The 14,193-nt window shown below is 39.2% G+C and overlaps 1 protein-coding gene across 1 annotated transcript in view; it reads left to right on the forward strand.

The window, feature by feature from the left end:
* MAOB (monoamine oxidase B) overlaps positions 1 to 9,606 on the forward strand; it is a 38,863-nt gene extending 29,257 nt beyond the window's left edge. The window contains exons 9-15 of the mRNA XM_028727340.2: positions 675 to 771; positions 1,462 to 1,515; positions 3,169 to 3,226; positions 3,907 to 4,004; positions 4,789 to 4,900; positions 8,123 to 8,185; positions 8,430 to 9,606. Of these exons, the coding sequence (XP_028583173.2) occupies positions 675 to 771; positions 1,462 to 1,515; positions 3,169 to 3,226; positions 3,907 to 4,004; positions 4,789 to 4,900; positions 8,123 to 8,185; positions 8,430 to 8,585 (638 nt within the window). The 3' untranslated portion in view covers positions 8,586 to 9,606. The remainder of the gene's footprint in view (positions 1 to 674; positions 772 to 1,461; positions 1,516 to 3,168; positions 3,227 to 3,906; positions 4,005 to 4,788; positions 4,901 to 8,122; positions 8,186 to 8,429) is intronic.
* Positions 9,607 to 14,193: the final 4,587 nt, after the last annotated feature.

The following is a 14,193-nucleotide window of genomic DNA, read 5'->3' on the forward strand; positions in this document are numbered from 1 at the left end:
TGCTGTTACCTCACACAGTTGCAGAGTACAATATAGGAATCTCAGAAACTTCTAGAAATCCAAACATAATGGTGGTGCATGGCTGTTCAGGACACTCATAGGGCTCAACTCTTGGCATCTCCCAGAAGGCCAATTTGGTATAGTGGTTAGAATGCTGGACCACTCAGCCAAGAAGCTGACTGGGTACCCTCGAACCAGTTGCTGTCTCTCAGCCTGGTCTGTGTCACAGGGTTGTTGTGAAGAAGAAATGGACTGGGGCAGAACCACACATGCCACCTTGAACTCATTGGAGGAAAGTGTAATAAGTATAATAATAATTTAAATACAAATATATATATATATATATATATATATATATATATATATATATATATATATCCACAGTTAAGTGATCTCGGGGACATTAGTCAAAAAGGAATAATTCTTCCTGGGACCTACTAGGAGGCCTTTCTAAAGGCCCTTTCACTATGTAGTTTCTCCCAACCACTTTAAGTAGCTGTGTATTGTGACTTTTAAATTGCTGCATATATATTGCATTAAATTTAATGTTCCTGTGGTGTCCCTGTTGTCAAGAGATGTTGTTAAGATATATTATTTAGAGGCATGAGAGTGGCATAGTTGTTAGAACTACCTAGATTACTGATACATGGATTCACTTTTCACTCCCATTTCAGATTATTGTGGCACCATGATAATTGAAGATGAGGATGCAGCTATTGGTTTGACACTAGATGACACTAAACCCGATGGAAGTTTTCCAGCAATAATTGGGTAAGGAATACTGAAAAGCCAGCTTCTGAGTCTTTTAAGAGAGGAAGAGAATCAGAAATGAAATGTGAAGAGAGTATCATTTGTGTCTTGACTTAAGCATGTACCATACATGCTTGACTTGAGCAACTGTACCATACAGTTGGAACATCATTCTTTATGGAAAATCAAGAGGACATTGGCTTTATATGTCCTGTGGGGTATAAAAAGCTGTCTGTGAAGAAGAATTCTTGTCTCAGTCTACTATGTTTGAGTTTGCACCTATTTAGTTTATAACCTGCATACCTTTTCATATGTTATGTAAAGTACGGGAAGAGAAAGAATGGGTCCCTCATTCTTTCACACATTTTTTGGTAACATGCAAGTGTGGAGTTTCTTATTTCCTGTGTGTACCGTGCATAAACTGTACCAACCAGGTGTCAAGTGCCCTTGGGCACTTCCATGAGAAAAATCCATGCTTCCCTTTTTCCACAATGTCATGGAAGGAGAGACAAAGTGAGATGGCTGGTGTTTCTGTGTTGTCACATCACGTGGAAAGATGCTACCTGACGGAGTCTGCATAAGTCTTGAAAAAGAACTTTATGACATGATTGAAAACCACCGGCATCATATGGTCTTAATCGAAACTATAATTATTATTGATTCTGTTATGATGATAGATGTAAGAGCCTGTTCTATATTATTGTATTTTAGTTTTATCCTTGCTCGGAAATGCAGAAAATTAACTCACCTCACCGCGGAGGAAAGGTATGAACAATAAACCTCTAGATTATTATTATTTTTTGCAGCCCAAGATGTTCCTTTCTTTCCATTCCCATATGGACTTCCCTGATTTTGTATGTGAGCTGGAACTGGTCTGTGACCGTAATAATAAATCATTCATTCATATGGTGGTAGAATCAGTGGAGGCTGACCCACTAGGGCAAAAGGAGCACTGTCCCACCAGCCTCAACCAACCCTCGCCTCCCTTCTTTCTTACTTACAGCCACACCAGGTGGTTGCACTGCCAGTCAAGTTCCTCCTCCTTAGTCCCAGTGTTGCCCCGTGTAAAGCTCAGCAGCAAAGACCTTTATGCACTAACAGGTCTATGCAGCTGTTTAAACTTTCTTGACAAGCCATTCATTTTATTGGGTTTTTTGGGGGGGGGTATTGTTTTGTGTTTTGTTGTACTTGTATATATTGTGCACTGCTTTACATCTTTTATATGAGCTGGCAGCATACAAATATTATTTGTAAATAAACAAATAAATGATTCAGCTGCAAATATATTTCATATAGGTTTTGACTCCCAGGACAAAATGGAGTCAAGGAAGTAATGATGTTTTTGATGGTTTTGATGGTCTCCAAATTAATGCTGTTTGGTATTTGCTAAGTTTAAAGTATTTCATTCGGTGCGTAGTTACTACAACTCCCCAGTCCATAAATTGATATATGAATGCACGGTCATAACATCTATGACAACATAGTGCGAGAGGGTGGGCCTGGAGTCAGCCTTGTTCTTGCAACAGATGATGAGCGCTATGCATCCATGGGGATGGGGGGAACTCCTCCTGCAGCACTCTTTGTGTATGTGGGAACATGTCCAGAAGACCCACCAACGATGCATCGAAGCTTCTTTTCATGCATGGATTCCACACTGTGCCTTTGTGCAATTTCAGTATGCGCCCAATCAGTTTATGGGAGTCATTTGTGTAGCTGGCTCATAGCAAGCACAGGGGATATGATACAACTCAGCCTGTACAACAGAGCAGCCTGTAACACATTTTTTTTTTAAAAGTGAGAATCCCGCTGATCAGCCATTGGGTGGGGAAAGGAAAGGGGGTCATTTCCATTTGCTTGTATCCTCCTATGAACAGGCAATTGGCAAAGCTTTTTAAAGGAGGAGTTCCATACATACAGGCCCATCTATTCAAACTGCACACATAGGATCTGTTTGCACATGTGGCTACTCAGTAGGGCCATCCAGAGAAATTTTGCTACCTGAGGAAGAGCAGAAAAGGCAGAGTCTCCAAGGCTGGCCAAGTTATTTTGGTACCCAAGGCAGAAAATCCCACAAGCACCACTTCCCCCTCCCTCACTTTAAAAATGCAACAATAATGTTTGCTGCCTGTTTGTGACACTCCAGCTGCCCCAGGTGGCCGTCTCACTCAGAAGGCCAGCAGCCCAACAATAGGGCTAGCCTTGTTGCTGCTGATGTTGTCTGCAGACTGTGTGTGGGGTGGTGGGCCCTAGCAGGCTCAGGCCCATGGTGTTTATGAGGACCTTTAGAATGTATAGCCCCAATCCCTGTAAATATTAATCTTAAAAACTGAGGTGATAAAATCCAGATGCAGAGCAAATTATAGTTTGTTTCAGAAACGTAAACTCAGCAATATGTTTTTTCTTGTATTTCTGCTATAGGAAAAGAAGGATCTGTGAGCTCTATGCAAAGGTGTTGGGATCCCAGGAAGCCTTGCATGTAAGAGGATAATATATATTGTTTTTATTAATGATTAGCTCTCATGATCCAGCTAGCAGGGCTTCATGCATTCTCCTCCTTTAACAGATGATTTCTAGTAATTTTTTTGTATGACAGTACTCTGGCACCAAATCTTCCTCTGGGGCTCCAGGACAGTGCTTGGACATCTTTTGGAAGATTTATAAGGCTAGTCATCTTGGATTAGTTTTCTGAGGTCACAGTCCGTGAAGCTGGACACACAATCCATGACCTCAGAAAACCAGTAGGTTGACTTTGAGTGTTGGTATTTGGGAATATTTCACATGTGGATCTCAGTCAACCACGTGAGGGTTTTCAAAGATGTATTTTGCATTTCAATTTTTTCAAAGATGGACTGAGAAGAGCAAGCACTTGCTATATTTTTTGTACCTTATTAATATACATTTCTAAGAAACCTTTAACAAAGCGGTGGGGCAGAGAGGGATTAAAGTTTATGTGTGTTACCCATTTTCTTTTCTCTTTTATAGTAATTTTACCTACACTTTTCAAATTGGAGTGTCTTTATCTGTAAATAGATGAGTAAATTTTAAAGTGACATGAGAAATCACTGGGTGCTCCTCACAGATCTCTGAAATAAGTTTTCTGTTTGTTTTTTTAAGCTTCCTCTGTTACTTTTAACCCTGTTAACTCTGCCTTTCTAGCCAGTGCACTATGAAGAGAAGAACTGGTGTGAAGAACAGTATTCTGGGGGATGCTATACAGCCTATTTCCCACCAGGGATAATGACTCAGTTTGGAAGGTATGTTAACAATAAGCAAGGATGTTTCATTACAGAAAGAAACCTGAGGAGATTATACAGTTCCCTAGCTTGTGATTACGCAATGACTGGCAGGAGGGTTGCATTTGTTTCAGCAGTTAAAAAACTGTAAACAGATTCATGTTTTATTGTTGATTGGCGACCATGCCTTTAATGAGTTAATTAGCTCCAAACAGCTCAGTCCTATCCAAGAGATTCCAGGAAAGTGTGCATCCTTAATTAAAGGGGTACTAGAACGTCTAAGTGTTGGTGAGAGTTTGCAGGTGTTCAGTAAAAGTAACTTCCTCACTCAAGATAAAGCATTTATTATTTGGAAATATCTTAAGTATCTTATCTGAAGCAAAGGTTTTATGTTGCTACTTATATCAGTGCCATCAGCCTTGAGCATCCTTGCACACATAACAGCTCTGATTAACATTCAGTTACAACTCTTGTTTATAATATGTCTCTAATAAATCAAAGTAGTAAGCTAACAAATTACATAATTAACGTTGGAATTCAATGCCTTTGCCCAACAAGGGTGCCCTGTATGTGAACTCAGATTTCTGTGCCTTGAAAACTTTCTGTGTCAGAAGACTGTTACTCAATTCTAGTCACCTTTCCCCTCTTCAGAAAGGATTTCATAAAGTTGGGAAAGGGGGCCAGAAGCAATCTGCCATAGGCTGCAATGCTGATGTGGTAGAATGATATTAGGAATGCTCTTGTCTGACTTACGATTAGAGAAATGGGTCCCTCATGCTTGCCATATTCTGTGCCTCTTTTAAAGGGTAATTCGTGAGCCAGTTGGGAGAATCTTCTTTGCAGGCACCGAGACGGCTTCAGAATGGAGCGGCTACATGGAAGGTGCAGTACAGGCTGGAGAGAGAGCCGTCAGAGAGGTACAGTGAGTTCTGAGTAACAAGGCCTTGTGAGGCTGCAATCCTATACTCACAGATCTAGGAGTAAGCCCCATTGGACTCAATGGGGCTTTTTTCTTTTATAGGGGCATATAGGATTGCACTGCTGTTATGTTTGAATAAAGGGCAGTTGTATTTGTTGGTTAAAACATTTGTATTCCATGATTTGGCCAAGCAATTTATGAGACACCCATTAAAAGCAAATAATCAACAAAAACAAGCAAGCCACCAAAATGGGAAAGTCAGTACATAAAATCACAGAAGGAAGGGTAGTGGTGGTCAAATTAATCCCAAAATGCGACCAAAGAAAGGAAAATGGACTGAAATTCTAACAAAGCGGAGCCTCCCTTGAGAGAGGGTTGCAAAACATGAGTGCCACAACTGAACAGGCCCTGTCTCACCAGCTGGATCTCTGATGGCTGCGGACTGCTGAGCACATACTCTGGTTGTAACTGTGCTTAAAATAATGCAATACATTATATCATTGACATGTTAGAATTCTTGTCTGTTAGGATTGATAAACAAGTTATAATGATGTTTATTGATGCCGAAAAGGCGTTTGATAATGTGATATGGAACTTTATGTTGAGAAACCTAGAATATATGGATGTAGGCAATGATTTCTTTAACGGGGTAAGGGCAATATATACAGAACAGAAGGCCAAACTGATTATAAATGGTACGGTAACGGAAGAGATTAAGATAAGGAAGGGAACAAGACAAGGATGCCCGCTCTCTCCGTTACTATTTATAACAGTGCTAGAAGTCCTCTTAAATTCTATAAGACAAAACAGAAACATAAAAGGAGTGACTTTAGGACAGAATGTGTACAAAACTAAGGCCTTCGCTGATGATTTAGTAGTGATGACGGAAGACCCAATAACATCAATAGGAGAGATATTGAAGGAAACAGAATTATTTGGAGAAGTGGCTGGGTTCAAATTAAATAAGACAAAAACAAAAATGATATGCAAAAATGTAGATTTAAGGACAATAGAATCAATCCAACAGCAATCGCAGATAGAGACGGTAAAAAAAGTTAAATACCTCGGCATCTGGCTAACATCTAAAAATATAGACCTATATAAAAATAATTATGAGCCGATGTGGAGGGAAATAAAGAGAGATTTAGAAAAATGGGGACGGTTAAAATTGTCAATGTGGGGAAGGATGAATATGATTAAGATGAATGTTCTATCAAGATTAATGTTCCTATTTCAGTCTATCCCTATAATAAAAGGGAGCAGGATTTTCAAAGAATGGCAGAGGACAGTTTCGAGATTTATATGGCAGGGCAAAAAACCCAGAATCCAATTCAAACTACTAACAGATGTAAAGGAAAGGGGGGGCTTTGCCCTGCCAGATCTGAAACTATACTATGAGGCATCATGCCTAAGTTGGTTAAAAGATTGGGTCAAACTGGAAAATACGGAGCTACTCGATTTGGAGGGCTTCGATAACTATTTTGGCTGGCACGCCTATTTGTGGAAGAACAAAATGAAAGCACATAAGGGGTTTGGTAACCATATTTTCAGAGGACCGTTAATTGAAGTGTGGGAAAGATATAAAAACGTGTTAGAACCGAAAACACCACACTGGCTATCACCTCTTGAAATAACAAGTATAAAAACTATCAATATGAGAAGCAACTGGGCAACATACAACCAGTTAGTAACTAAAGTAGATGGGAAATGGAGAACTAAACCTTATGAGCAGATAAAAGAATATGTTTATGATTGGCTTCATCACCAACAGGTTAACCAGATGCTTAGCAAAGACATTAAAGAAAGAGGTTATGCAGACAAAGATTCGAAATTCCAGACGGAGATAATAAACAATAAAGTGAAAAATATATCTAAGATGTATAGGATGCTGTTAGACTGGAATCTAGGCGACGAGGAAGTTAAATCAGTGATGATCCGCTGGGCAAAAGACGTAGGCCATAGTATACAATATGAGGACTGGGAAAGATTATGGAGAGACGGGTTGAACTTTACGGCGTGTACTGTGATAAAGGAAAATGTCATGAAGATGTTTTATAGGTGGCACTTGACACCTATGAAACTTTCAAAAATGTACAAGGTGGATAACAAGTGTTGGAGGTGTAAAGATGCAGAGGGCTCCTTCTACCACATGTGGTGGGAGTGTGGAAGGGTAAAACAGTTCTGGGAGAAGGTATATACCGAATTAAAAAAGATATTAAAGTACACGTTCATAAAGAAACCAGAAATCTTCCTATTAGGGATATTAAGACAAGAGATAAAAAAAGGAGGATCGTAGACTGGTATACTATGCGGTTACGGCAGCAAGGGTCCTAATAGCCCAGAGGTGGAAACAGCAGGAAACCCCAACAGTGGAGGAGTGGAGATCTAAATTATCGGAATATGCAGAGCTCGATAAATTAATGGGGAAAATTAGATATATAAAAGACCAAGTGTTCATTAAGGATTGGGGAAAATACGTAGATTATCTGGAAGGTATTAGTGAAGGACAAATAACGCTAAAGGGATTCAGAGATGTACTGTGATAGATCATGGTTATTGTGTAAGGAAAATAGAGAACAAAATTGGATACAATGACAATATAAACGATGAAACGTGTAACTTTATTTATTTGCTTCGAATGATTCGCGGCCAAGCTGAAGGAAGTCCTGAAAGAAACAGTTATGTTATAGGAGAATTGTGAAAATAAGAATCTTGTGTACTTTCTACTTATTTCTTTGTAAGTCTTCTCTTTCTTGTGTTTCGTTTCTTTTATCTCTGTGTTAATTTTTGTTTCTTTTTATGGAATAATTAATAAAAAGAATTTTGGAAAAAAAATAAAATAAAATAATGCAATACATTTTAAAATTGGAAAGAGAGCTTGAAATTCGACATTGGGGATTAGGGCAGGCCTGCAGTATTTTGGACTATTCCTAGGAAATAGTCCATTTTATAGCCAATTGAAACTTTACTTGGTTTGCAGATGCAGGATTTATTCCCATGGCTGCATCTTTGGGGGTAACGTTTTGCCTAGCTTGTTTTGATATGTCCTTAAATCTTGGACCTTTCTGATAAATTTGCATTACGTGTGAATTTGTGCACCTCCCACTCATTTCAGAAAGATCTGAAACCTTGGCATGCATTTAGTGTATAATTTTGGGAAGCCTTTTCCAAGGTATTTGGAAATAAAAGGAAGCCATGTAAATGTTGTCTTCATTTTTAGATATTGCACTCAATGGGGAAGATTTCGGAAGCAGAAATTTGGAAGCCAGAACCAGAATCACTCGTAAGTTTGCAGTTCTTCCTTTAAGGTGAAATAGTACTGCATTATTATTAATTTTATCGACCATTTCGTGACATGCTTTATACAGGATCTGTAACTAACAGTGAAACCTGTGGATGCTTTGTCACAAGCAAGTCCTGCATAATTCTATGGCTCTTAGTTATACCCAAATAGATGCGACTGAGATTGCCACCTAAGAAGAACATCACATTTGCCTTACACTAACAGTGAATGTTCTTTCATCCAGGATGTCCCAGCCCTGCCAATCACTACCACCTTTTGGGAAAGGAACTTGCCTTCTGTACCTGGACTCCTCAAGTTGTTTGGCTTCTGTGCTCTCTTGACATCAGCGACTGCAGTTGGGCTCTGCACATTTAAACGGGGACTTCTGGTGAAAAACTGAAAATCGTTCTGTGAATCTAATAAGAATTGGCAGATGTGTGTGCATTTGCACTATCATTTTACTCTTGCCCAGGTAGTGATGAATGCAATTCTCAATTATCCCATGTATTTCTCCTATGAAACTTTATCTTGCAAAAGGGTCCAATATGTATTTCTGAGGCCAGTACAAAGTGGGCTGCTGTTGTTATTATTATTTTTTTGGTTATTTTTTTAAAGTGGTCTGGTGGAGCCCAGTGTATTGCCATGACATTTTCCTTTTTTACAAAATCAACTACTATGTTGATCTCACCACAGTGGCAAAGCAAAAATCATTGCACAGTGGGAGAAAAGTAGTTGATTGAACATTTCCATTGCCTCCAAATGTTTTGGGAGAATGATAATTAAATGAAGAGATTATATGAGAGAATAAATTCCAGGATCAACATTCTACACAAATTTAGGGGTCTATTTCTTCAGAAGTACTTTTTGGTTTCTGTTCTTGGGGTTTATTTTTTTGCAGAGATTGGGGTTGTCAAAAAGCTGGAAGGGGCCTCTTTTTTTGAGGAATTCCACTCCATGGCACATTTTCTAGAACCCATAGGCAAACTACTATTCGACCATGTGTTAACTCCAAGAATGCAAGAGCAGTTACACCTGAGTGAACCCAACAAATGAAAACACACATTTTTAAGGCTTGAGTTATGTGTTTGCAAATATTTTATTTTACATGGCCAAGCCTTAACCTGGTCATTAAAAATACTAGGACCAGATTAAAGTGTGCAAGGGGGTAGGGGGGCATTGATGCTGTTGGGACTCCTGGTTAGACACCCTCCCCCTTGTCACTTCCTGCCTTTGACTTGTGGCATTATGAAGAACTAGGAATGGAGGAAAAGTGTAAATCACTACGTACTCAGATTTGGACTTTCTGAAACAGTATATGAATCGAAGCACAGTTCCCTGCATTTTTGTGGTGCACTTGTCCAATCAAGCAATGTTCACAATAATGCAGATATTAGGAGGAAGATATTAGTAAAAAAAACAAAGTAACATTTAAAATGCAGATGGGGAATTAGGTTTGTTAAAAAGTGTACATTAGCAAAGTTGCATAAAGCTTTTGTGTTTATTAGGAGAAATTCGCTCTAACATGCCGGTGAATTTTCATGAGTATTTCTTAAACATGGCAAATTGCTGTTGAGAACTGAATTTAAGATGGGGAAAATGTGAAACTTGAGAGAACCAAAATGGACACATCCTTCCATCCGAAGAAGGAACCTATCAACTCAGGCTAAATACAGGTGCAAATCCCAGTTTAGGGGTCATTTCCAGTATTGCTTTTCCTTTCTCATGTCTTTGGCGGTACAAATCAGGGAATAAATTACCAAAGATGATAATCTACAAGGAGCAGCCATATACTGAATCAGAAATTGGTCCATCTAGCCCAGTAATATTTACCAACAGGTTCTGGTTCTTAAGTATAGATGCCCAACAACTTAGATCTTTAAGCTGGAGGTGTAACCTGGGAGCTTCTACAGCCAAAGCCTGCTCTCAGCCAATGGCCTCTCAAAACAGCATTGTGATGATTATCACATGGAACTTGTTGACGCTGTTTTGTGAATTGTGAAAGATTCCTGTCTGTCATCTTAATCAGACCACTGCACTGTTATGAAGACTTGTGTACCCTGAGCATTTAGAAACGCCTGACATTGTGAGTAGCTGAGGAAAGAAAACGAGTGCTGCACTTCACACAGGGAGGGACCAATGTGAACTTCGGCAGTAGGTGGGCAAAAGAGAGGAAATAATATTGAGATGGACAAAGAACTGTGCATGGTACAAGAGTGCAGCTCCCTAGATATTCCCTTTTAGATTTTTGGTTTCCAAAAACATGCAGGCATCCAAACATTTCTAAGCTTTTCTATATGAGTACTGGACACTTGACTACTGCTTCTTATTTTTTAAATGAAACCATGATTTTCAGGATCCCAGCTTCAGCAATAGATACTTGATTTTGAATTTTGACAACCGTACCATATGGAAAGGTATCTTAAAACGTAACATGGAGTCCATGTCTACCTCTGGGACTATGGGAAAGGTCCTTTCAAGAACCTTGTCATACTTGCATCATCTTGAAGATCTATTATTTTAATAGTCTATAAAAATGATACTAGCTTTCTTTTGCACTTCCTGGATTTGCAGTAGGAACTAACACTTAATGTTGTCCAAAATCTGTTTACTTCCTATCTGATATTAGCATCCTCGTCAGGTTAAAATGATTTATTATTTCTATGTGTGAAGGGGCTTCTGCTTTGGTTTCTAATGAGATGGCACACAGGAAGTACACTGTGGGAAGGGTCTTGAAGCCCATTTTTCACCTACAAAATAGAACTGCAACATCTTGCTGCTCAAGTAGCTCCAATGAATTCAAGATAGCCAACTAGAATGACATTTCAGAATGTCAGATTTCAATCTGTTGGGAAGTCTGTTGCTTGCCTCTGGCAAGAATTAAGCTGTTTCTCTGTGCTCTGGCTATGCAGTGTGCCGCTGTGAACTGAAGGCATTCATTTAACTTGAGAGAGCTTCTCTTAGGAATTCGAAACACAGAGGAACAAGCCATAGAACAGACATGACGTTTCTTTTCGGGTATTATGGAAGAGTCGTGTACTTACCAAAAGATTTCCAAGTCTTAGAGTTGTTTTTCATTTTTTTTAAAACTAGGATTGCCTTTTACTAATGACATTGTGACTCCCTGGGAGTTACATATGTATATTTATACTAACTTCCAAGTTACATCCCTTGACCAAAATGGTATGCCAAGGTTTATTAGCTTTTGGCCTGATGAATTTACCATCCTCTTCCTCTGGGTGGTGTTATGTTTTTTGTTTCTATTCTTTGGACAGACTTAGGTTTGTTAACAATATCCCAGGGCTGCCATTATGAAGATATTTTTCCTTTTTTCATAATGGGCCACTTTTCCACAATTTATTCGTGGTTACAGAGGAAATTTTAGGGCAGTAGCCAGAACCTGAGGGGTCTCCCAAGGCACAGCAAAGTACCTTGTTGCACACTGTGGCCTCTACCCCTGCCCCCTTTTCTTTTCCAGGTGACACTATTGGAGGCTGTTTCCATGTTCTCCTAAGCTTCAGAAGCAGTTTTCAGGCAATTGAGGAGCAGGTTTTTAAGTAGTAAATGTTGGTTTTTGGTAATGAGAAGTTAACCTGTCTATGTGTGGCCTCTCTCCCGCCCAGCCTTGTGACTCCTGGCTTGAAACTGAAAAGGTTTAAAGAACGGGTTACTGATTGATTGTTGGGCTTCAACTCCCACCAGCCTTCGCCAGCATGGCTAATAGGCAGGGATAATGGGAGTTGTAGGCCAAAAGTTCTTTACCTCTAGCTTAAAGAGCACTGGAGTTCTGAAATTATCGTGTTCCACCAGGGCTTAGGGCTCACGTGAAAGCAATCACAGACTTTACCTGATGCCACCTTACCTAAGTTAAATATTTTCTATTAAGATCATGCCATATTACACTTTAGTAAGCAGTGTCACATCAGGTAAGAGTCATGTCAGGTTCTGCACCAGAAATATCCAGATTCAGATAGGCCTCATCAGAAACACAGAGAACACCCAGTGAGCGCTGCTGACAGAAGTGTACTCTTCCCAGTTTCAGGCAGTGGAGGGATATTGTCTCAGCAAAGGGCTGAAGCATTATGAAAGCTGGTAAGGTCTGTTCTGTCTGCCCATCTTCCTGGAAGACCTGGCTGTGCTCCATTAAATGACCCTTGTGGTGTTCTGGAACTATTGTTGTTTGTTTACAAGATGGAAGAGATGGAGATGCTGCTGGAGATTTGGAACCCAAGTGGTTCCAAGGAAAGTGGAAGGACCACATCCTCAAACTGGGATGATGTAGGAGGTGGTGCTAAAGATTTCCCCCAAGTGGGACAGCCTGTATATCCTCATCTTCCTGAAGGCTGTGCTGGGTTCTGGGACCATGCCAGCAATTCTAGATCCTTCCCTTTTTCTCACAGAGGGAGCAAGCCCTGTTCAATTGCTTCTTTTCATCAGTCAGAATGTGCTTGGCTTTATCACTCATTAGAATATTAGTCAAAACAGTGGTGAAGCTAATTCCATTTTAATTATTAAAGAAATTAGTAATTCAAGGCAGTGTTCCTGTGCACACTTACTAGGGACTAAATCTTACTGAATTCAATTGAACTTTTTTCTTAAGTAATAATAATTCCTCAAATGGCACTTGTCAAATTGATATTTTCTAAACAAGGAACATTGTGGTAATCGGATGTCAAAGTCTGATTATTATTTCACCTGAATGCAAAAATGTATCACACAATTGGGTCTTTGAAGGCAAGTCTGTGATAATAACAGGTTGCAGAGTCAGATCACTGGTCCATCTGTTTTTTTTTTTTTAATATAATTTTTATTGGATTTTCAAATTTTAATACAAAGCAAAAAAGAAAGAAGAAAGAAAGGAAAAAAAGAAAGAAAAAAGAGAAGAAAAAGAAAAAAAGAAAAAAAAGAAAGAGAAATAATCACAAATAGATTCTTTCATAACCCTCTTTCATTGACTTCCCCCCACCCCCACCCATGCATCCCAATTTTCAAACTTAATTCAGCAAGTTCTTGTTTCATTCCTTAAACCTCTTCTTATTATATTTAAACTTAATTCCCTTTATTAGGCCCAACTTATTTATCCCATTTTCTTATATACCTTAAATTCTTTTTCTAAGATCGATCGAGGTTCTTATACCATAAATTTCCCCATTTTCATATTAAAATATAAGTCAAAATTATAAAACTCAAAAGTCATAAACTAGTTTTAAAACTTTCTATTTTCCCCCTCCCTCCTTGTCCGGATATCTGTCCCTTCCTAGATATCTGCCCTCTTATAAGACTCCTAGCCCGGATTCCTCACATCTGAGGCCTCTAACACCATTTGAGTCTCTCTCTGCCTGTTTTGTTGATAATCCTTCTTATTGATCTTCAAGTCTCGAGGGATGTCTAATACAGTCTCTTCACCTTCTCTCCAGTCAATCCTAGTTGAAAGGACTTGCTGCAGGGGTTCTGCCAGATATTCCCTTAAATCACGTTCACCAATGCCAGAAAAGAGGAGGAAGTCCCAGTTATATTTCTTCATTATTTCAGCTTCCCATCTATAGTGTCCAAAATCTTCCTCCTTTACTTTTCTCTTTTCAAAATCCATAATCCAATAAACTTCTCTGTCCCCTTGCTGCATGAAGTCCTGTTCCTGTACTTTTTGCCCTCCAGACTCCTTGTCCTCCAACTTCAAAGAAACTTTTTCCAGTTCAGCTGCAGAATCTTTCAAGGTCAAATCCTCAGTTCCATCAGTAGAGTTGCTTGTTTTTGAAATCAAAGCCGTGAGCTGTTTGTCCATAACTATCTCTTGCTCTTGTAGAATTCCCACGAGAAAAAGGGCTCTTTCTATTTCTGCTTGTAATTTTCCTTCTGCAGCCATTGTAATGTCTCTGGTCTCCCCTAAGGGGATTGCCATTTTTTTTTTCCCTTTACCAACAGTCTATTACTTTGTTATTACTTGTTGTTACTTATTTTCCAGCCACTTCTGGTTAAATGTAACACCTTTGGATCAGAGAGATATAAAGATA

This window comes from Podarcis muralis, chromosome 4 (genome assembly GCF_964188315.1).
Source record: "Podarcis muralis chromosome 4, rPodMur119.hap1.1, whole genome shotgun sequence".
Lineage (NCBI taxonomy): Eukaryota > Metazoa > Chordata > Lepidosauria > Squamata > Lacertidae > Podarcis > Podarcis muralis.